At 38.7% G+C, this 24,896-nt stretch overlaps 1 protein-coding gene across 2 annotated transcripts in view; it reads left to right on the top strand.

The window, feature by feature from the left end:
* Positions 1–1,024: 1,024 nt before the first annotated feature.
* LOC137293540 (GTP cyclohydrolase 1-like) overlaps positions 1,025–24,896 on the top strand; it is an 80,959-nt gene continuing 57,087 nt past the window's right edge. Inside the window, exon 1 of one of the 2 annotated variants that reach the window (XM_067824156.1) lies at positions 1,025–1,500. In XM_067824156.1, the coding sequence (XP_067680257.1) occupies positions 1,095–1,500 (406 nt within the window). In that variant the 5' untranslated portion in view covers positions 1,025–1,094. The remainder of the gene's footprint in view (positions 1,501–24,896) is intronic. The other variant, XM_067824155.1, reaches the window with a different exon arrangement.

Raw genomic sequence — 24,896 nt, 5'->3', positions numbered from 1 at the left:
ATGGTAGATTCTGTTGCTGAATGGTGTTCACGTGGGCGGATCTTGGATAACACTAAAGCTGTATTTTACCGTCCTACACACTAAGGAAGTATAGTTGTGTTAACGCTGTACAAGAGGTATGTCATGAACTTTCAAGTGACGTCATACTGACAGAAATTAGTGGATTCAGGCCTACACGAGTTTCACTAGTCTGTCTCACAGTCTCTGTATACCACATTAATTCCTTGCTGCATAGCCCTCTCTGCAATGGTGAAGCTCTGAATGATGCAAGTCTAGATTTCCTCCGGTTCCTCTGAATCTCTGGTCTTCCTTGGGCTCGTTTTTAGTATAAATGGATTTATTTGTTAAAATCAAAATTATATGCTAGTATTCAGAGTCTAAGCACTAGAGAGACTAGTCTACAGTTTCACAAGATTCATCCTAACATGTGTGTGCACCAAGCCTGGGTGATCGCGCAGAAGAAACCAGTATGTAGCTACAGAGCGGCAGGTAACTTTGTAGTGCAAACATGTGCTATGATAAAGAATCAGAGGTAGAGAGACTTGCGCCACAGGCGTGTTCATGGATCCGCCTATAGCTATGAATTCAATTGAATTACAGATTATTATATACATGCGTGCTTTGTGTATGTGTGTGTATGTGTGTGTGTGTGTGTGTGTGCGTGCGTGCGTGCGTGCGCGCGCGTGTTGCATAGTGTAATCAGTAATGTGTTATAAACTGTTTTGACAGCAGCGGGCAACCGATCTGTACTGTATCAGTGTATGTCAGAATCTCAACATCACTGTTTGTAAGGTTATTGTTTTAGGTTCGTGTGTGTTGAGTAAAGTTGCACATGTGAGAATTCGCCCCAGGATGACGAACTGCACAGTCAGCTCACACCACGTAGCCCTTTGGCATTCATATTCGAGAGAAACCCCATGCCCCCGAATAGAAACAATGTAATTATTCGTTAGTCGGCTAGTATCACTGCGCGCACCTGTTTACATGTTATATTACAACCAATCAAAAACCACGGCACAGGATGGGTGCTATAAATAACTCGCATTCGCCAACAGTGTCTGTGTCTCCTGTGTAACAGACCGAGAGTAGCATATATGAGCGGCGGCAATATCAAATATTCCAAACCAACCATGAGTGATGATAATGTGACCGTAGATTGTTTTGTACCAGACCCCGATAAGGAACTGGAAGATAAACTGAGACGTTTGACCATGGTGAAGCATCCGAGCTTATGTGCTACTGACCCAGAGCCGGAGGAATCTAAGTTACAGCTGCTTGGACGTCAGTTAACACTGGAGAACGGAGTGGTCAAAGCTTCCAAATCAGGTAGAGCGACTGGAAGAAGCGAAGACGATGTTGCAGAAGAAATATCTCATTACTTTGAAAAAATCCTCGTTGGTTTGGGCGAGGATCCATCGAGACAAGGCCTTCTTCGAACACCCGTACGAGCAGCTAAGGCACTGATGTTTTTCACTAAAGGCTACAATGAAAGCATCTCAGGTAATACTTGTAATGTAATTGTCGCAGTTACGCACGCCCCTCTTTGGAAAGATTTCCGCCCGTTACCTCCTCCTTTAACATAGAGTATTTCCACCTATCCCGGTGTAATATTCCAACACAGAAATGAGTTCATTCATTCATTTCTTCATACCTGTTCTAGTTTATCGAATGTATATTTAGGTTCATGCAGGTATGAATGTCAGTTTGTAATTTCGCTTTTGATTGGAGTGGGGAGTACAGGCGGAATTATTATATCCCCCCTTTTTATCCACACACCCTTTCTTTGTGAGTATATTCTTCAACAGTAGAAGAGTGTTCATATCTGTGTTTCGTTACTGTTGAGTCTGGGCTGTAGACTCACAAGTCAATCAGTTGTTAGTATCATGGTATCATGTGGAGTGATTCATACATTTTTTTCGATGTATTTCTCGGTAATTATCACCTGCCTGCATAATTTAGATAGCAAACAATTGCGTTGGCATTTGAACTTGCTGAATTTCACTTGCTTCAACTACCAATTTACTTACGTCAAGTAATCCTTTTTTCTGTTCATTGGATCAATTTGGTGCAATTTATTGTATGAGCACATAGTAATTTCTGAGGGTAGTGTCCAGGCACAGGTGTAAAGGTATGTGAAAGAAGTTTTAGAATAATAACTAGATGGCTGATTGGATCAAATCAGCCATATGTTGTATTTTTCACACAGCTCAAATACACCATGTCATGTTTTTTTGTACTTAGATTTGTGTTTTGTGCTCTATGATGATGATGATCATCATCACCATCATCATCATAACACATCTGTAATGTTCAGGAATCCATGGAGTTTATGCTCAAACTAGATAGTGTAGAAAATTACATTTTGATATTTGGAAAGGCTACCCTGAAAAATGTGTTTATAACTGGGATTTGAATGTGACAAAGTCAATATGGTTCCTGAGATTCTGTGGAACATACCACTACCAGCACTTTCCGATACATCCAGACTCCAGTGCTTACTATTCAATGGTCAGCACTACCAATGGATAGTTCTAGCGAATATCTGTGGCCTCATGGCTTTTACTCAGGTCACCAAGCCAGTAGTCACCTACCTACATCAGCAGGGACTGTGAAGCACCTTTTACCTGGATGACGGCATTCAGACGTATCACAAGACAAGTCAACTCAGACTACAGCAAGATCTATAATTCCTCAGGACTTGATTCATCACTCAGTTGAACCACATCGTCATTCCAGAGGATCGGTGGGTGATCGATCCATGATAGAACAAGCTATTCTTTCCATTGCCACTACGACAGTCACGCCCTCTACAACCAACTCCAACAGAATTAATGCTGCATCGAGTAACGTTTCGACTCAGTCATACATTCGGATCCCCACAAAAAGACCTATTTGCCACAAGGTTCAACGTGCAGATACCAACATTCGTATCTCCATTTGCCTGGGCAACACATGCTCTCAGCATCTCGTTGGAATGACTGAATGTTTACGTGTTCACCCTCCAAAACCAGCGCCAAAAGTCATCGGGAAGATAAAACAGATGATGCTGATACAACTGATTTTGTTTGTGCCTTACAGGTTAGTGACAGATTGGCTCCCAGTACTCATCAAGGAACTAGGACCACCAACACTGCAACTACCAGGGTGGAAGAACTTACTCATCCATCTGCACACCAAACAAGCACACGGCAATCCAAACTTCAGTTATGGATCGTATCAAAGCCTGCATGAAACATCAAGGATATTCTACCTGAGCAGCAAAGGTAGTCACCTGACGTAGATCTACCCGGACATTATACAATGTTAAATGGATGTGGTTTGAAACATTCGCCGGAAAGAAAGGCTTCACTGCATTAAGGGTTGCACATCCTCAAATAGAAGACTACTTATGTCGTCTATGACATATCAGAGGGCTCAAAGGTTCTACACTCTTGACGTATTTGGTGTCACTCAGCTCTGTTATCACCATGAAAATGGGGATCAACCTGACTAAAGTACCCAAAATACTCGCCTTACTTTCGCTCGTTCAAGCTGAAAGACCAACAACGCAGATTTAAGGCTTCAGCTTCGGACTTGAATGTTATACTACGACTCCTCACGAGTGACTGGACATTGCTTGAATTATTGACACAGAAAATGTTCCTACTCGCCCTAGCAACGGCAGCATGTATGTCAGAAATGCATGCCCTGGACTTCAGTCTTACATGATTCGACTCCAGTCATCTTGAGATGGTACGTCTAGATATGAGATGGGATTTTATCGCCAAAAATCAACTGCCTGGACAACTGGACAGACAATTCCACATTAACAGTATTATCCTCAGTCCTCGGGCCTCATGGTGGATCATGCATGGTGGATCATGTGACTGTATTGGCAGGAAAGGGAGGCTCCCGATAGATGAGTGTATCATATGTCCACTTCAATTTAAAGGGAACTTCAAGGGATTTGAAGTGTTCCACTATCTTTTTATAGATGGAGGAGATAAGCACAATAAGCATGAGTCATGATAATTATAAAATATCAGAATGTGGATTTTATTCAGAAAATTACATGTTTGAATATGCAAGCATTGATTAAGGTTTCATAAATGTATGTTATGAAAACATGGTTCTGAAAACAATGAATGCTGCGGAGAATATAACCTGTGGTTGAAACAAGCAATTTCTTTGGCTGGTCAGACAGTCAACCAAATGTCAGCCTTTCTGCACATGTGTTTCTTCAAGAAAACATTTTGTATTTGTGAAAGGCTCAATTCTTGTCAAACTCATGAACAGGGTTGATGCATTTCTGAAGAAGAATGGGTTACGATCTCATGTCATATGACATATCTTTGTTACAAGTGATTGTGTAGCAGTTGTCTCTTGTGTTCTTTTTTATAATTGATTGACAGAAGACATCAAGAATCGATTTTGGTTTTAGAGGTCGATTTCCAACACTACAATTTCTTATTTATTGTAATAATTCATTTATAGGGATTTGCACCAAAGTATTTTTCGGGCCTTTTTGATTATGATAAAATTATGATTATCTAAAAATCCTCCTGAGCAGAAATGGTAAAGCACACATTCTGCCCTTCTGAACATGATTTCTAAGCCATCACCTTGACTGATGGTGACAGACTGCCATGTAGGCATTGCTGCTTCTGACATCTGTCCATCCTCATTAAATGTAGCTCGAGATTCAGCTGTCAGCCTTTGGTTTAAACATATTTTTTCATCATGAAAGTATTAAAAAGATATTTTACTCCTGAAATATTAATATGACATGAATATGGATTGGCACAACAAGCCAACAGCAGATGTGAGTACCGCTTGATAAAACATATAATACAATACAATCAATAATTAATTTCAAAATAAAGTGCAGAAGCAATTATTTCCACCAAGGCATGAAATGCATAACAACAGGAAAAAGTCTACAAAATTACATTACATGATTCACTAGATACAGTTTATATATTTTAAATCTATTTAAAAGCAGAATGTATTTATGAATAGATACGACAGTAGGTTGATTTATGTTGTTGCTTTTGATTATCATTGAGAATTAAATTTAAGTCAAAACCATTGGTGTAGAAATATTTCTTATTAAGTCATAACAAGGGCAAGAGAAGAGGTAATGGAGAGAATCTTCCTACGGATATCCACATGCACAGTTTGGATTATTGGAAATATGTCTATCAAAATTATTTACGGATTATTTCACAAAATCTAGATCCAAAGTTCTTATCTTATAAAATCTTATCAAAGAGCATATTCCATGTTTGGTCTGAAATTGTGTTTTGAACGAATTTACTGATTAATTAACTGAGGTAATTATTTTGGTTGGTAAGTTATTCCATAAATGTGTGGTGTCTGGTAGAAAAGGAGCATGTATACAAATCTGAATGGCAATGAACTGTGTGAATACGATGCATATTTATCATACAGTGGGTAGTGTTCTCGGCAGGATAAAGCCATCGGATATTTTTGGTATCCGTTGGGGTCACATAAGGATACCGATGCAAATTAGAGAGGTCATATCCAAATTTTAGGGACTACTTTCACACTGTAAACAAACATAGCGTCAAGTCCGTCTATCGGTGATGGTGTCCAGATTGACAGGCGTGGTTATGGTAGTGTGAGTGCCTTGTCTCGTAATGATAGTTTGGACTGATTACGACTTCACCAGCACTGAAACGCAGGCGTCTTGCAATCATTGACTCAGACAGCAGCCAGGAAAATCTCGAATGAACTGTTTGACACTTTGTCAGTTGACAAGTGTGCTGGCAAAATGCCTCGCGAACATTATAATTATTGTTCAAAAGTTTAACTGACATTTCTACACATGTTTTTGTGATTTTTCAAACCAAGTTAATATTTGTTGACAACAATACGCTCTTTAACATATAATGAGTGATCAGTAGAACACTTCGTCACAGAGTTTGTGACGTCACATATTTCTACGCACATATTTGTGATGTCATAGATATGTGGGCAGATCTCAGGAAGTTTAGTTTCATGATCTGGGGCAAATGAAATCACAATTTTTTTAATTTTAAAGTAAGAATGGCATTGTATGATAAATAGGTTATCACACTCGTGTGTTTTGGGATGGTTAATATCCTGCATTAGGAATAAACACATATGTGGAAACTACAGTCGTGCCCCATTTATCCGAACCTCAGATATCCAGAAAACTTGCCTTCCAAACGAAAATTCCTTAAAACGAATTCACAACATTGTAAAATCACTCACCTATCATGAAATCCGGTTTCCATAGCCATTTGGTCATTTTCAAGTATAAGACACTAAATTATGTACATTTTTTGTCTCATATATCTGGATGGTTGAGCACCTGCACCTGAATTCGGCAGTCTTTGAAGCTTGAGAAGATTAACAACCTCTGAGTAGCAAGGTGACACTGAGTTAATTTTGAGGCGTGTCAATTTGTGGGTCACTATAATTAATTAATCCGGATGATCAAGCAAGCCTGGACAGCTGTGAGTGAAAAGACAATTGCTAACTGTGCAGTGCAGGTCAGCTGTTGAAACCACCTTTTTCTCCAGCACTGGGGGAAATTTAGTGAATCGTTTGAACTCTGATGGCAATTCTGATGAATTTTGGTAAGTGCATACCGAAAGGTATCAGAATCTGCAAAGTTGTGTTTTACGTTGCATGTGACCTTTAAATAATATAGCTTTGTGCCGTACTTATTCAAAAGCTTTATTAATGCCACAGAAAACGACCTTTACGTTTTTTTGATTATCTAAAGCATTAGCTATAAATCATATAGATACATTCTCAACAATATATGACTTAACTGCGTTTAGCAAAGTCAAAGATGATAGCTGTATGTTTGCCTGCTGTAGTTATAAAAGTGAACTGAAGAGTTCGCTCTCACTTAGGCAGAGTCTCATAGAAAAAAAACATCATTCTGCTATGTCCAGGAGAGAGATGCGAGCCAGGTAATTAGCACGAGTCCCTGATGCATGAGCCTACAGTCCATATCTACAATGTGACACGATTTTAGATGTGTACATGGGTTTGTTTGTAATATTGAAGTTCAGTTCAAACATACTTATTTCTGATACAGTAAAGTTCACTTATAACGTACACGCTTACAACGAATTGCCGGTTACAACGAACAAATTCATAAGTCCCGACTGCTTTCCTATATATTGTTATGAATTAACTTCCGTATACACCGAACACTGATAGTACGAATTATCTGTTACAACAAACAAATTGATGGGTCCTTCTGTGCTATTTCACTCGTTAATTGACGTGTTTATAACGAACAGCTGATCCGAATCCATTCGCGTGTCATCTCACGTGTCACCAATTAGCTTGTGAAAACAAACGTTAACAGGCTTCCTCACATGGGATCAAGGGGATAATAAAATAACCTTACCTGTGAAATTTCATCATTTATTTAATCTTGTGAATCTTTTTGACATTGTCAAGGCATAAATAGTGATCTGGGAAGTCTTTCTTTCAAGTCAGCATGGAAGGCTTGTCACGGAAACGTGAAGCTCTAGATCTCGACATAAAATACCAAATCATCAAAGCTGTAGATGCAGGCGGTAAATCCAAGACTGACATTGCAGCAGACTTGGACATATAGATTTCAAGGCCAATCAGTCGTGGTTAGAGATATTTAAGAAGCAACGAGGGATATGTTCAGCCATGACACACGGAGAAAGCTCGTCTGTTGACAGCAAGTCAGTTGATGATTGGCTGACGTCACAGAAGCACAAAATTACCGATTTTGTTAAAGATGCATAATAAAATACATGATCGATGATGAAATGAATGATCCATGACAATTATATGTTCGTTGGTTTTGTCTTATTTTATTTTCTGTGTGAACATGATCTTGTCTGAAACCAGTGGCGTGGTGATGATTCTTGGTAATTTTCGAATATTCACGAACATTCCCGAATCGCTTAGAACGAACTTCGCCTACAACGAACTGAAAACAACAGTCCCTTTGAGTTCGTTATAAACGAATATTACTGTATATTGTTCAGAAGCTGGATCAGCAAACATGCAAGAAGGTCATATTAATGCCTATCAAGACAAAGTAGCATTTATGTGACTTGCATTCACGACATGATTACATGAACAGTACATAATATCATAAATAACACGAAGGATACAGTATACATGAATATAAACATCTGTACAGGAAAACATACCTATAGTTCTGCAAAGAGCCAGATGAAAACAGAAGAATGATTAAATGTTCTTGAAGTTGTAATAAAGTTATGTACTGATTTGATAATCTCATGGTTTATAGATCTGAGTAATACGAGGTCACCATGTAGAATACCATTTATGTTATATCCATGTTTGAAATAAAACAAAACATTTCTTATAGTCATTGGTAGGACATACAAAAAGATATTGAAGGGTGTCCTCAAAGGCAACACCTCAAGTACGAGCAGTTATTGGATATATATCTATGTACTGTATGTGCATTAGAATCTCTGCATTCAAATTGGAGTATGCAGTGGATTATTTGACAGAACCTGTTTCCAGTGTTGATAATTAAACCTGAACGAAGTATTACAATGTGATACAATTTTTTTCTTGAATTCACTTGGGGATTGCATATGTTTTTCAGGCAAACAATTCCAAAGTTCAATAGTTCTTGGTGAAAATGATCTTTATCGATAATTAGTATTTTTTGCTCCTTCAACAATTTATCTTTGGCCAAACTTTATCAACAGAATTTAGCTGTGCAATTTGCATTTTTTTTTAAGCCAGAGGCCTTAAATGTTTGTGCTCGGAATAATAATTATTTTGTGCGTAAATAATCTTGAACTAATTAAAATCATGTGTCTATTATCACTAATTGAGCATTTCCTGAAATTCTCCAAAAGAAGTCCAGTAATTCCATATCAATATGTCTCACTTTGATACAGATGTCACTAATAGGTGCACATCCACTGGCCCAGATATGTTCGGTATCGTGGCTGCTTTGTTTCAAGGGAGCTAAACCCAAGCACAAAATATTGCACTTTTGATTTGTAATTATACGCTTATATAATTTTGTTTATTTGTTTTTTTACAGTCACCAGTGCATTTTATATATCATGTAGGCAAAATGTATGAAGCCCATTTCCTGGTGTCCCTCCTTGCCGCTATGATATTGCTGGAATATTGCTAAAAGCGACATAAAACTAAACCCACTCACTCACTTTTATATATCATGAACAAGTGATAACTGTGTAATTCTGTTCAATCTCTTGGTTACATGGTTGCATCTCTTTTGCCAGTGGGGCAAGTTGTTTATTTAAGGAGTCAGAGGATTATGAGACATGCTTGACTGGGTTTGTTTAACTAATCATACATGCCTGGGGGGTTGGTGGGGATTATGGAGAAGATGACCAAGCCAAGAAAGACATTTAGTTCAGTTAATACAATGTTGTTCTCCACACAATGACACATCCCTGCCACTGATTCCAATGTATGCAATTGAAGACTTTTGGTCGAATGTTTTAGAATCTGTAGACATGAACGTGCCAAGCGTGAGACCTTTTGAGGATTATGTAACAGAACAATGGGTAGAGGATGTCAGTTGCCAGATATGGAATCATTTTGAAGCTGTCAAACAGAGAACAACAAACAACGTTGAGAGCTTCCAGTCTAGGTTGTCTAAAACAGCTGCAGACCATTCCAACATATCTGTATTGATAAACATAATAAAATCGGAACAAAGCTTCACCGAAGTCACCATACTGTGAATAACAGCAGGTGGGCATCTCCCACCTTGCAAGCAAAAATATAGAGAGTTAAATGACGGACTACAGGCAGAAAAAGGCCATCTCTAAGCAGGAAGAAAGACCATGATAGAGTATGGAGATGCTGTTTCCTAACTTGTTGGACTTGAAAGCCAGTTGTGTGGGAACTGTCATTGTGGACATTGATGATACATGCTTGGGACTTCAACATTATGTATGATTGTGGTTGATGGTAATTTATTAATTTCTTTTATTTAATCTGTTTCATGATGTTAAATATTGTGTACAGTTGTATATGGTCTGTGTTTTGTATGATTGTGGTTGATGGTAATTTATTAATTTCTTTTATTTAATCTGTTTCATGATGTTAAATATTGTGTACAGTTGTGTATGGTCTGTGTTGTGTATGATTGTGGTTGATGGTAATTTATTAATTTCTTTTATTTAATCTGTTTCATGATGTTAAATATTGTGTACAGTTGTGTATGGTCTGTGTTGTGTATGATTGTGGTTGATGGTAATTTATTAATTTCTTTTATTTGATCTGTTTCATGATGTTAAATATTGTGTACAGTTGTGTGTGGTCTGTGTTTTGTATGATTGTGGTTGATGGTAATTTATCAATTTTTTATATTTAATCTGTTTCATGATGTTAAATATTGTGTACAGTTGTGTGTGGTCTGTGTTTTGTATGATTGTAGTTGATTATGTCTAAATTGTCTTTCTTGGCTTGGTAATCTCCCCTGTAACCCTCTCCAACCCCCCAGGCATGTGTGATTAATTAAACAAACAAACCCAGTCGACCATGTCTTGTTATCATCTGACTCCTTACATAAACGTCTAGCTTGATTGGCGAAAAAGGATACCACCCCTGTAGTGGTTTGGTCTACTAATGCCTACAGGGACAAATAGCTACAAAAATTGTTGTGACAGTGATACGCTTAGCTGCACACACGTGGAATGCACGGATAAGACAACAACAGTATCATCTGCTTCACAAGTGACCGCCTGGCCCTCCTGCAAGAAGTCGACACCCTTGTTCAACTGCTGTCCACCTCTCTGATCACCTGTACGTCATCCATGGACTAGATGAAAGAAGATGACTCAGCTGGTCTTCTGTCTGTTGCCTTACCGCCAACATTGTGAAGGTCTGCTATGTCTCCTGAGCAAAAAGGTACAACAGATAACAGGATCCCCCTTTCATCCTGATGTCATCCAGACTGATTTTGAAATTGCTGCCATCAAAACTGTTGAGACCGTCTTCCCCAGCTGTGACATCTGTGGCTGCTGCTTTCACTTCACACAAGCTCTCTGGAGGAAGGTTCAGACTCTCGGCTTCAGGAAAGCCTACCAGCAGGATTCTGAAGTCAGCAATTGGGTGCAAAGAATAGCAGCACTTCCCATACTTCCAATGGCTATGGTTCAAGACACCTAGATCGAGATAATGAAGGATGCCCCTACCATTGCACAGAAGGATGCCTTCCACGACTACGTCACCAGCACCTGGGTGGATGACCATGCCAAGTTCCAAGCCAGAATCTGAAACCACCACGAGACACAAGGCCCGAGAACAAACAACCATCTTGAGGGTTGGCATTCTCACCTCAACAAGACTGTGCAAAGGGCTCACCGTAACATTTTCACTTTTGTAAAAGTGCAGCAGAAGTTGGGCGAAAACTGAGAGAAACAAGTTGGCGCAGATGTCGCACAACGCCCATCCCCCACCTGTAAGAGAATCTATCCAGACATTGACCTGAGACTAACAAGACTGAAGGGCCAACTGGCAACTGGACTCAAGACCCCCATGGAGTTCCTCTCAGCTGCTGGACACTTGATTAAGTTGGCATCACTGACATAAACATCTTAAATGGCTTCAGATATGTACATTTGTATATTTGTACATATGTAAATAATTCACGTTGATTCATCTTAATATATGACTTAGAATGTTACATCATGTAATCACAATTAATAATTCAATAATATGTAATGTAATGTGATTTTGTGTGAAGAAATGAAAGTGATGTATGATTAAACCTTATAAAATGTCATTTAAAGTCTGTGTTTTGTATTCCCAGTTGGCATTAGTGAACAATGAAGTGGGACCTACCACTTCAGTGAAAGGGCAGAGGCAGTATAATTTGTTACCACTGGTGCATAAAATTGTTTGTTTAAGACTATAGCTATTTGTCCCTATAGACACCACCACTACAGCCGTTATTTCGCTAATCATGCATTTGTTATTCACATATAATTTTAATGATATTATAGAGGACTACTTACAGGATTTATAAATTTATTCACTGTATAGGTTTGGATGCTATATCCATGTTCTATGGTATGTGAGTTGATAAGCAGTACAGTCTGTGGCCTAATTCCTGACTGCAAACTTGTTAAGACATTATTGTCCTGAAAACAGTTAAAGACATATTTGAATATGCATTTTTTCAAATATTTTTCCAATGCAACTCATAAGTGCAACAGGCCTGTAATTTGACAGTCATTTATGCTATACTTCTTATGCAGAGGAAATACTGACACTTCTTTCCATATAATGGGAAAAATACATTCATGCGATGATTTATTAAATAAATAGGTGAGAGGTAAAGAGGTAAAGATAAACTTATTATGGGGAAAGTGTCTTTGTTATTACTTTTCTTTTGCATGGAAATGTTTTGGACTTAGTTTGATGGGAGGCATGCGCTTAGTTCCTGAGCATAATTCAAAAACCGTTCAATATTTTTGTGCAAAACTTTGTCGATATATCAGTCAGAACCTAAATTGGTGCCTTTTGCCATTTACAGCCGTTTTTGATTTATTATTTTCTCGGATTCCATAGAAATGATTCGGACTTCTAAAAATGGAAGGGTGTGTTTCGTTTCTGGAACTCGAAAATATCTTGATATCCTTCACCAAAACTTGGCAGATATGGGAGGCAGACCCCAAAGTGGTGCTTTTTGCCATTTACAGATTTTTGGCATTTTTATTTTTCCTGGTTTCCATGTAAACGACTGAGACTTAGTGTGGAAAGGGAGAGATGGGTTTTGTTTCTGGAGCACAAATCGATAACCATTTGATATCTTTCAACAGATCTTGCCAGATATATGAGACAGATCTTGAAGTGGTGCCTTTTGCTGTTTACAGATATATGGCTTTTATATTTTTCATGATTTCCATGGAAACGATTCAAATATAGTCTAAAATTATCAAGTAACTCACATGATTTGTGCTTTCAAATATGTGGGGCTGGGCGATATGTCATCTTCTGATAACTCTTGTTTGGAATAAAGGTATTGGACAAGTAAACATGATTAGTAATACAGTTCCAATATTGATTTCGTTTGAAAGGATGTTGAACCAGTCTATGTTTTGAAAACCTATATTTAATCCTTCAATGTCAGTTGAATCGTAGGAAGATAGTATTCTTTCAAAAAAATATTGAATCGGTATTGCATCACGGATAGTATCGAAAACGGGGTAAAGGTCACTGCAAACAGGATCAAGTACACTGAGTTCAATACAGATTCAGAACTTGTTACAAAAAAAAAATCAGTCAGTGTATGTGATGTTTGAGCAGGTTCTGTGATTAGCTGTTTCAAATCAAACACATGTTTAATGTTATCAGCTTTCTTACTAATCTTGTACAATGTATTAGTATTGAAATCACCAACAACAATGGTGTCCATATTCATGTCGATACCATTTCCAATTGATTGACAAACTAGATCCCAGTATTCCTTGCCATAGTCTGATCTATGAATAGTCCCTTACAAAAAGTGTTTATTTTAAGGTTTAATCTAAATCCATATCACCTCAAGATCTCAAAGAAAGCTACGATTTCTCTTTTATCTATCTCCCAGGAATGTAGAATTTTTACTCCAAGTAAGTTTTTCAAACTGTTTGATTCCCATTAGGGGCATTTTATTATATGGATTGGAAGTGTGGGGATTTCAACGCTGCGATTACTTGGAGAGATTACATCTTGTGGCTTACAAGAAGTTTTTATGTGCTGGACCCGCTACTCCAAATTGTATGGTTTACAGTGGATATTAATTTATGCATAGGATGCTTTAAATACTGGTTCAAGATTCTGATAATGCCTGAAAGTCATCTACCAAATATATCATATGATATGATAGTTCATCTAGATAATATGGGTAAAAAATCTTTTTCATCACATATAAGAAGTCTTCTGTTTTCTCATGGGTATGGACTGGTATAGATAAGCCAGGGTGTTTGTGACGTCTTTATGTTTTTAAAAGAATTTCATGATCAAGCGGTGGATATGTTTTTTCAGGAATGGCATTTGACTCAAGAAAGTAGCTCTCGCTATGAATTATATAGAACATTTAAAACTCTAATTCAACCTGAATTGTACTTATCTAAACGAACTTTTAACTGTAAGAGAAACATATTTGCCAAATGCAGAATAGGCTTGTTGGACTTAATGGTAAATAGAGGCAGAAAACTGTCCATCCCAAAGTCTGAAAGAATTTGTCCTTTTTGCAATTCTGCAGTTGAAGATGAAGTACATTTTACCCTTGAGTGTCAAGTTTATGAAGATGTATGTTACTAGTATATCCCAGAATATTATCTATCGAAACCATTACTGATAGCTTGTACTAGTATATTAACAACTAATAATGAATCTACCATTCGTAACCTAATTCTCGGTTAAGTATGCATTTAATCGTCGTAATGAGCACTTACAATTAATCATGTCCTGACTCTTTTGTATAAGGGCTGGTGGCGTAAAATACAATAAACGATTGTCTTGTCTTGTCTTTGCTTGAGATTGTGGGACTTAAATGGCTTAAACATATTGCATATAGCTGTTTCTTTACATAGACTGCTATTCCACCACCCCTTGTTGCCCTATCTTTTCTGAAAGGTAACTGACCCGTGAAGGTCCCGGGGTAGAATAGGCCTTCAGCAACCCATGCTTGCCATAAAAGGCGACTGTGCTTGTCGTAAGAGGCGACTAACGGGATCGGGTGGTCAGGCTTGCTGACTTGCTGTGTCTTGCTGACACATGTCATTGGTTCCCAATTGCACAGATCGATGCTCATGTTGTTGATCACTGGATCGTCTGGTCCAGACTCAGTTATTCACAGAGCGCTGCCATATAGCTGGAATATTGCTGAGTGCGGCGTAAAAACTAAACTCACTCACTCACTCACTGAAAGGTAACTGAAATCAGGGAATTTCTAAATCAGAACTTTTTGTTGAGTTATTTAACCAACTTTCTGAAATACAAATAATATTATAATTGCTTAATTCAGTTCCAGTTGTGTCAATTTTTTCTCTTAAGCTACAGACATTAATGAGAACAATTTATAGATCTCAACTTATTGGCCCAGGTTTTAGGTGGATATTCCAGCAGCATAAAATTGAATTGATTATTTGAATTGAAAAGGACAGATTGTACAAGCTGAGAGATGAAAATAGCACTTTCAGTCGTAGAATTTTCCTAAAGCATTAGCATGTAATTTCAAATAGAATATATCAACTTGCCAGTCTGTAAGTTACGAGATCAACTGGCATCATACACTGTAGAAGTAAGAAAAGTGTTGGTAACAGAGGGCGAGTAAAAGGTTAAATACTTCAAATAATCTTGTGAAAGGTTGCATGCCATTTGTGAAAATGAAAGGAACTGTCTTATGACCAGGGTATACACATCTTACAATCTTACTGAAGAACAAAAAAGAACCATGTCTGATGACATGAAACATAAAGCATACAGGTGGGGTTGTAGAGACAAGGGGTTGTGTAGCTATAGAATAAAGTAGATAAGAAAATGATAAGTGAAAAGACAAGCCAATGTACAAAGTAATGAAAGTCATTGTTTAGTATTGTATGGCAGCAGTACAAAACCAATACTCGACTCATAGGTCATAAAAGATAATGATATGTGGGTAAGATTCTTTATGGATATCAACTTCTTTATTGCATATGATGCGATGTTTCGGTATGGATCCTTATACCGTTGTAAAGCAAGAGTGGAGTAATACATCACAGCACAGACTTATATACATGGACAGGGATAAAGTAATAACAACATGTAGGTATGAATCAAAGGCGGGGCATTAACAACAACAACAATGGGTGGTAGTAATGATGAGACAATAAGAGGAAGCCAATAGTGGCTGTAGCTGTGACAATGTGTACATGGCTGATAGGGTAATTAGTAATGGTGGCTGGTGAGCTCTACTCTGTTATTTTTATGAGTCTATTGTATGCAGTTGGGATGAGATATCCCTGATCTCTGTTGACTGAGGGCTTGTGTCTCCTGATTTGAACTGCTTCTGCCAGTTTTCTTTGGGTGAAGTCCTTGTGGTTTTTGGATAATATCTCTACACTGTCCCAAATTATACTGTGATTGGGACATTTGATGATGTGGTCGGATACAGCAGATTTCCTCCTAGATTAGCCGTCTCCTAAATTTTGAAACACTTGTCACCTGCTTTGCTTATTTACAACTAGTTTTCATAGACAATTTTATCAAAATTGCTTGTTATCATAATGTTTATAAATCGTTTTTGTAGTTCTGTCACAAACAGTGTCATGCAAAATCTTTTTGGTCATGATTCAGAAACATATTTAACTATGAGTGCTAAGTAGTTTTGATCTTTTAACTTCATGAAAACAAAACATCATCTACTTGATACTGAAACTGACTTTACACAGTGACACCATGATTTTAAAAAATGGTTGCACCCTGTTGTGAACATCGGCAAGTCTGAATAAATGCGATATGGCATTGTTTTTACAAAGTTACAAAATCTAAACTACTTTGTACTGGTAGTAAAATGTGTATTTGATTGATAAACCAAACGATTTTGCATGATATTGTTTATAACAACAATTTCACTCTTGAAAGTGAGGTGGGTGTCAATATTATTGTCACTTCGACCACAACCTCACTTCCGAGAAAGAAATCATTACGTTACAAGTTGTGTCATGCAAAGTCCTTTTAGTCATCAATCATTTACTACAACTAGTAAGAAGTGTTTTTTTCTTAACTCAATGAAAACAAATTTAAAGATGTCAAACCACTCAGTTTAATACGTATATATGGGCTTCCAAAATGCTTACTTCGCACTCACAAACAACGCATTTAGCACGAACTGAGGGGTCCGTTGGAAATCTGTTCATGGTGACACCAATACCTGACACTTGGGAGCAACACAATGATTCAGCAGGTCTTTGATGACATCAGGAAATCAGCAAATTGACAAGGTTGTTACACATTTTCTGTACAACTAACTGAAAATCCTTCCTCACATGATGTCACTGCAGGGCTCTGGCGACAGAGTTAGATAGCCAGTTTGTGGTTTTGTTGGCGGGCGAGAGTGAAGCAGACGACTTTTTGGCAACTTTTAATCGCTCAGTATTGATTAACCACAATGTTTTTTGAGATTGAATTTGGTGGTCTGCTTAAGACTAACCATAAGTCTTTTGTATGTAATGGTTAAAAGAGTAGAAAACCATGGTCCTTTGGTTCTTCAAAAAACAGTAATGGAGGGGCGAGAACTATCCTTCGATGTGTCACCTATTTTAGTATTACTGGCTGGCTTAAAGTCACAGTAACCTGTTCAACTATTTTTTTTTTTCGGCCAAACCATCTGAATTTTGTTTTCTACGTAGCTGTAATATTCAGTGATGACTTGATGGCCTGGGTCTGCCATGAATTCCTCAAAGTGGAAAAAGCAGGGCGGTGCATGGGGTGCAAATCATCATGCAAATTTTTTTATTTTATTTTATTTTTTTTCATGTTAGGTTGACATTTACAAAACAGTTTAAGGTGAATCATTTACGAGATCTTTGTTCTTGGTCAGGGAGGGTTAAATGATTTGTTGTTGGCTTTTTCTTCTTGTCTTCACTGAGGTTACTTGGTTAGAATCCCTCCTTTCATGCAGAGAAACTTCCCACCCTTATCTGGCCATGCTTCAGCACTTTTCACTGCAGCCGACATGAGATGAATTTAAGAGTGATTCCCACCAAGAGTGACACCCCAGCGGCTATATCCATCCCCAGCACAACGGGTTGGCCATGATGGTAGACAAGAAGCTGATGCCTTCCACTGTGTCGACCCTATCGATCATATTTGTCACCCTGTGGTATTTCTTATGTAATCCCAGATGCAGGTCGTGATCTCATTCCAATTGGTGTTTAATGTCTGTTATCTGACACAAACGACATCCCTCCATAGTTTTGAGCATGTGAGCCATGTCATCCATGGCCGGACAAAATCCCATTTTTCTTTAAAGAAATAAGCTTTAATTGGTTTTCTGTCAAGCGTTGATTACTATATTTATAGCAAATGAGATTAAGATTGTCGTATAAATAAACCCTTGATACGATAATGGGTTTCGCGGTATCTATAATTCAAAAACAAAAACCCTGATGAGGCTGATAGCTAAAACTGTTTCTGCTTGTATTGAAATATGACAACATTGATGTTTATGTTTGTTACCCCAGTGTATGCTTAACCCATCTGAAAGGATCGCCTCAGTCTCAGGGGCATTTCCAAGATATCTTTCTATGATCAGTGTGGAATGTAGGAAAACTGTCCATAATATTGTTCATTGGTGGGATTAACATAGAAATCCTATGCTCTGGTATTCACAAAAGTTGCATTGATTTCAGGGCTGGAGTGGCAGTCATCCAAATAATCCCTTTATTTTTTACATGATCATCTAAACTTATGTAGGGGTAGATAAATGTAATGTTAACAAGCCAGTCAACTCGAGGTATCACACCTAGTCGTTGGTACACGTAAAAGCAAGACATATAAGGTGTTTTTTCTTACCAGGTGCATCGAATCCTCACGTGTCCCCGAGATCAGAGAACGCAATGGTGGTGGTTTGATTTGGGTTTGATGTGTCACCCATGGTTATACTTGTGAGAAGATTATATGTAATTGATTACGAAATAGTTTTCATTTGCTTTTTGGAAAATTTCTCAGGGGTGCACTTCAACCCCATGAGATTGATGTTGTCGGGTAAGAAAAGAGCGAGATTGTGTCTTCCACAATCACATTGAATATGGGCACACAGTGCTGACTGGTGAGGGGATTGATGCTCACCCACACGTAAACCGAGCAGACGTGATCTTGTTATTGTTTTGTCCACTGGAGTTTGATCCCTTTCACGATTTCGACGTCACGCGATAATATTTTGTAGACGACTTGGATTGACCATGGTATGCTGATGAGAAGGTTCTATGTAATTAATTACAAAACAGTTTGCAATTGGTTTTTGGATGATTTCTCAGACTTGCACTTCAATCCCATGAGATGGGTGTTGTTGGGTGAGAAAATTTTAGCGAGTGAGATTGTCTCTTCTGGGGATGGTGAGGGTGGTTTGCGGTGGTGTCTCATTTGCCGGCAACCCGAGCGCTGTGGCCAGAGATCGTCTCAATCTCATGGGGGCTTTCCCATTGTTTGCTAGCACGACTGCCCCATTTGAGTTGTTCATGTTGAGTTCAACTCCCAGAGGTTTGAAGATTTCGTTGTTGAACAAGCACATATTGTAGTAACTGTGGGTCAGGAGGTGTCGCTGCTGGTCGATGAACAGTTTCTTACTGTGGTCGTCAGTGTTGGTCCATCATAGGTAGAAGGTTATATCACAGTGTGTGAGTTCGAGTTTCCCCAACATGTTATCGATTGCATGCAGCAGTGGCACAGGCTCGCCACTCATGATCCCCGAGAGGGTGATGTACATATTACACACATACAAAAAACATTCAATACCATTTACATTCAATATGAATGACTCTCTAACATGTATGGAAATCATGGTGGATGTGGACAGAATAAGTTTTAAAACATATTTTATCGATGTTTGCAAAACTACTTCGTGACTGTCAGCAATGCTCAAGTGGAGGTGAACTGGACTCAAAATCCGATGCAGTGTTGGCATAACCAACTCATTTTCGTTGTGTGGTGCGCAATGACGGGATCGGGTCTGACACTCGACTATGGAATGGACAAACTGCGTAAGGTGGTCACCATCAAGTTGATTATCAGATGAGATGGATTTTAAAGAAAATAGTCGTGCCTCTTTCGCAAGGTGTGGCATGTAGCATGATCAATACCCCGTACGATCAGTGCGTGTACGAACATATTCATGATTCCCACCAATAAATATACTTTCGCCTTCCTGTTGTGAACCATGGTCTAAGTAAACTCTAGAGACAGCGTATCACAGACAACGTATTTTGTCTCCAGAGAAACATAGCATAGACATAGACATTTCAGGCTGAGCAATGTTTAACAATTAAATTAGTATGTCAAATGCTGCACTTTCTTGAAAACTTGGTTTGTAAGTCTGCAACAAAGTATGGGACAAACCACTTTTCTGCACAGTGCTTGGGTGAAATTAGTGACTTCACCAGGGGTGTGGTTCATTGTGATGTATTTCAACTTCATTAGCAGATATCTCGTTGAAACATTCATTGCATTTCCTTCATATCTGACACCATTTCAACAAGGGAAGGCCCCAGGCCCATTTGATTTTGGTGACTTTCACATAATTTTATAGGTCACAGGGACACTCTGAAGACTTCAACATGTTAAATTGCATGTTAAGCTTGTCAGCGAGATAGCTCAAGAACAGTGCACAGTGACATTCATGTCAAGGTCAAAGTGAGTCTTGAAAATATTTGTGTCTTTGAAAAACTGCAGATTAAGATATCAGAAGAGACTGACTGGTCATGTTTTTGTTGGCATTTAACTTACCTTAAGTTAAACTATGACCTTTTACTTTTTTAGTTCGATGATAATTTGTGGCAGGGGATTATGTCACAGCAGTGACAGTGCTTGTTTGATTTGAGCAATGAAATAAATTAACAACATGAAACAGTAGAAAGTGGGTTGGCCTCAGAGATTTTGAGAAATGGCTGTGGATTTTCACACTACAGTACAAAATACAAGCAGCCATGAACACACAGGCATGTCACTGGTAAACATGCAACACAGAAATATGTCAGTGAGGCATAAGCTATCACATGAGATTGTGCTTCATTGATTCCATGTGCTGTGGCTCCAAGAGCTCTTGTCTTCTACCCTAAATGACAATGTTTATTCATGCAAGGCAATCACCAAGAGTAATTGCCTATTGATTTATGATTGATATGGGTTTTTCACTGATTTGGTTTTGAATATTCATAGGGGAGTCACATTGTACCAGTCAGTCAGGGTATCACTTTCAACATCTTGGACAATAAATTCATCGTAATTTATTTTATTTTTGTGTGTGTTGGGTGGGGGTGGGGGGTTGTGATTGCCAACTACTGTGGCAGTCCCAATGTGAGCCACATGCATGACATTTGCTGCTACAGTTGAGGAGGAATTCTACAACACTTTTTACACAGCCAAAGTGGGTAAGCTGTTAAGTATGTTTTTGAAGTTACTTATTCGTTTTGTCATATTTTAGTGTACTGACATAATATTTTTATGATAAGTAAGCCTGTCATAATCAGTTCTCTAGAGCCTGGTACCATGATGTCTGGTGTCTATACACACACTTTGGACCAGTGAAACACAACGACAGAGATGGAAATTTTAAAGGTCACATGCAACCAAAATATCAAACATAACTAAAACACAGTTTATCGCTTGTTCATGATATATAAAATGCAATGGCGACTGTGAAAAAAAACAATATAAACAAAATTATACACGTATAATGGCAAATCAAAAGTGCAATATTCTGTACTTGGGTTTACCTCCCTCAAAATGAAGCAGCTGCGATACCAAACCCTCTCAGGGTAACAACGCCTTGTCATCGGCCACTGGTTCATTTGCCGAATGGCTTAGCAGGGTGTTTGCTTATGCTTAAGCCTGATAGGTGTTAATTTCAAATTGCAAATGGTCAGTAATTGAAGCTGTGCATTGCATATTGTCATAAGCAGACAAGCAGGCAGACATAAAGGTGTCAATACATCAGACTTGGAGTTTTGTCTGTGACAGAGTGCGCTTATCACAATCAACATGTTTTTATGTAACAACTAGATCATTTACACTTGTTTATGTACACAACCAAGATGAGACATAGACATATGTCTGCTCTATCTCAACAGGGAGCTCCTTCAGGTTCTAGACGCAGAGCAAGATGGGCTAAGTCCTTTCATCCCTCAAGGGCAGGGAAGTTTGACTTTGTACCAAATGCTCATTTCATGTTCACAATTTCGATCTGTCCCTGAATTTGGATTTGGATTTGGATTTTGTTCAGCCGGTAGCTTTTTCTCCAGTAGGGGTTCATCTGGCACAGTATTATGAAAACTAGGAGTAAATTACAAAGTACACATGGATTTTATTGGGGATTTATCAGGGGTTCATTCCACCTTGGCAGGCTCAACCGCCCATCACCTGTCATCCAAATGGATGCAGATTTCATATTCAAGGTCATCATCTGGTCTCAGCCGAGAAAGCTGTGCATCAATTATTGGAAGAGCAAGCAATAATAGAGATACTCCCACAGGACACACCAGAGGGGTTCTGTTCTGCCGTATTCCTTGTTCTCAAGAAAGACACGACAGAAATATGCACGATCATAGCTTTGAAAATTCTCAACAAGAACTTTCTACGGAAACCACCAATATTCAAGATGGAATCCTTGAGCAATTTGCACAATCTAATTCAACCAGTTGCAAAATTGTAAGCCTGGATCTCAAGTATGCCTGTCTTCATATGCCTATACATACTAAATCACAGAGATACCTGAGATTCGCAGTAAATGGTTGTAGGTCTGAGTAGAGAGTCCTACTGTTCTGAATATCCCTTGCTCCATGACTGTTTACGGCAGTGATGACCCGTATTGTACCCTTTCTTCATCAGAGACGTATATTCATCCATGGATATCTAGATGATTTCCTAGTCATGAACATAATTACAAGGAAGCAGTTAAGGCAGACGAGAATAGTGGTTCATGTGTTTATGCATCTGGGACTAATCATTTATCCAGGAAAATCAGAATTAAAACTGTCCCCGAGGATAGAGTTCTTAGGAGCAGTTTTGGATGCAAGAACTTGTTGTATTTATCCCCCACAGGACCGCTGGAAAAGTTAAAGGCAAGAATAATGCAGGATATCAGGTTATGGTAGTCGTGGGTTAGGAAATGGATGTCTTTACTGGGGTCTCTGACTTCCATCCAGGACTTTGAAAATACATCTTCTGGAAGCCTAAGTGTGGATAAATCAAGAACTGTGGATCTAGATACACTGATTGTCTGCCCAGATCATGTCAAGGCAGAATTACTTTGGTGGAGTGAAAGTTTCTTCTGGGCACCCCATTTTGTCCACCTCAGGGTTTCACAATGTACTTGAATGCTTTGGCCACAGGATGGGGAGCACACATGGACCAGTGGCAAGTTCAGGGCACATGATCCCTGGATCCCTGGAGCTGGAAACTGCATGGCAAGATTATCATACAAGCTGCGGAAAATTCTACGGTAGCGGCTTGTCATCAAGCAGGGAGGAACCAGATCTATGAGTCTTTTACGAATCATGCAACACCTGTTTGCCATTGCTGAATGTAGCGGATGTTAAATAAGGGCTCATATTCTGGGACGTTTCAGCATTCTTGTGAACTCCTTATTTAAGCAGGACAGCGTCATTCCCAAGCAGTGGACTCTACACAGGGAGGCCTTCAATGTAATCAAGAAAACATGGGAAACTTCGTTGATAGACCTCCTGCAGGAACAATCTTCTCCCAACATATGTCAGTCCAGCAGATCCTATGGCATGGACAGTGGATGCCATTTCAATACACATTCCCCTGTTCAGAATGCTACCTGAGGTTCTGGCCAAGATTCGGTGGCACAACTGTGTAGTTTATCTAGTGGCTCCCCCTGGCCAGCAAGGATGTGGTTCACCACTCTCCTGCAGCTTCTCACAGACACTCCTACATTGTTTGAAGTTATCACTTATTCATGATATATAAAATGCATTGTTGATAAAAAAAAAACCTAAAAAAACCCCAGAATCATAAGCATATAAATGCAAATCAAAAGTGCAGTATTTTCTACTTCGGTTTACCTCCTTCAAAACGAAGCAGCCGGTGGGTGTGCACTGAGGTGTAATGAAGCCTTTTCATTGGCCTCTGGTTCATTTGCCAATACGCTTAGCTGGCTCTTTGTTTTTGTGGCGTATGAGCCTGATAGGCGTTAATTTCAAATTGCTTGTGGTCATTAGCAGAGAGGCAGGCAGACAAAGAAGTGTCATTAAACCAGACATTGAGTTTTCTCTGTCATAGAGTCTACTTATCAAAATCACCATGTTTTTTTATGTATCAAGTAGATTATTTACTTGTTTGTGTACACAACCAAGATTAGACTACTGTTCACTATCTGATACTCAGGGCAGGCATACTGTTTCAAGCTCTGTGAACCTATTCACTGCGCATAGGTTATGAGTGCGGAGCAGCGTTGCTGTTGAAACAACTTTTTCCCTGAGTGCTGGGGGAAAATGAGTGTATTGTTTGAACTCTGATTTTGCGGGCTTTTTTCATTGCATTTTTTATCCCCCCGGCATATAATGCGGGGGGGATATAGTCGACGCCTTGTCTGTCCGTCCGTCCACTGTCTGTAATCATTTTGTTTCTGGAGCATAACTCAGAAACAGTTCAATATTTTTAGACCAAACTTGATAGATATAGTAATCTCAGCCTATGCTTGTGCCTTTTGCTATTTACAGATTTTTGGCATTTATATTTCTTTTGTTTTTCCATGGAACATTTTGGTGTTAGTCTTATAGAGGGATGGGCTTCGTTTCCGGAGCAGAACTCCAAAACCATTCAATATTTTTCTGCAAAATGTGGTAGATATATCAATCAGAACCTATAGTGGTGAATTTTGCTATGTACAGAATCTTGTTATTTGTTATTTTCTCGGTTTCCATGGAAACGTTTCAGACTTAGTCTGAAAAGTGAGAGATGTGTTTTATTTCCAGAACAGAACTCAAAAACTTCTTAATATCTGTCAGTAACACTTGGCAGATATGTGTGGCAGATCCCAAAGTGGTGCCTTTTGGCTTTTAAAGGTTTTTGTGATGTATTATTTTCTTGGTTTCCATGGAAACATTTCGGACTTAGTCTCAAAATGGAGGGATAGGCTTCGTTCCCAGAACACAACTTGAAAACCATTTCATATCTTTCAACAGATCTTG

This window comes from Haliotis asinina, chromosome 8 (assembly GCF_037392515.1).
Source record: "Haliotis asinina isolate JCU_RB_2024 chromosome 8, JCU_Hal_asi_v2, whole genome shotgun sequence".
NCBI lineage: Eukaryota > Metazoa > Mollusca > Gastropoda > Lepetellida > Haliotidae > Haliotis > Haliotis asinina.
The sequence above is the reverse complement of the archived record's forward strand: the minus strand, read 5'-3'. Positions and strand labels throughout refer to the sequence as shown.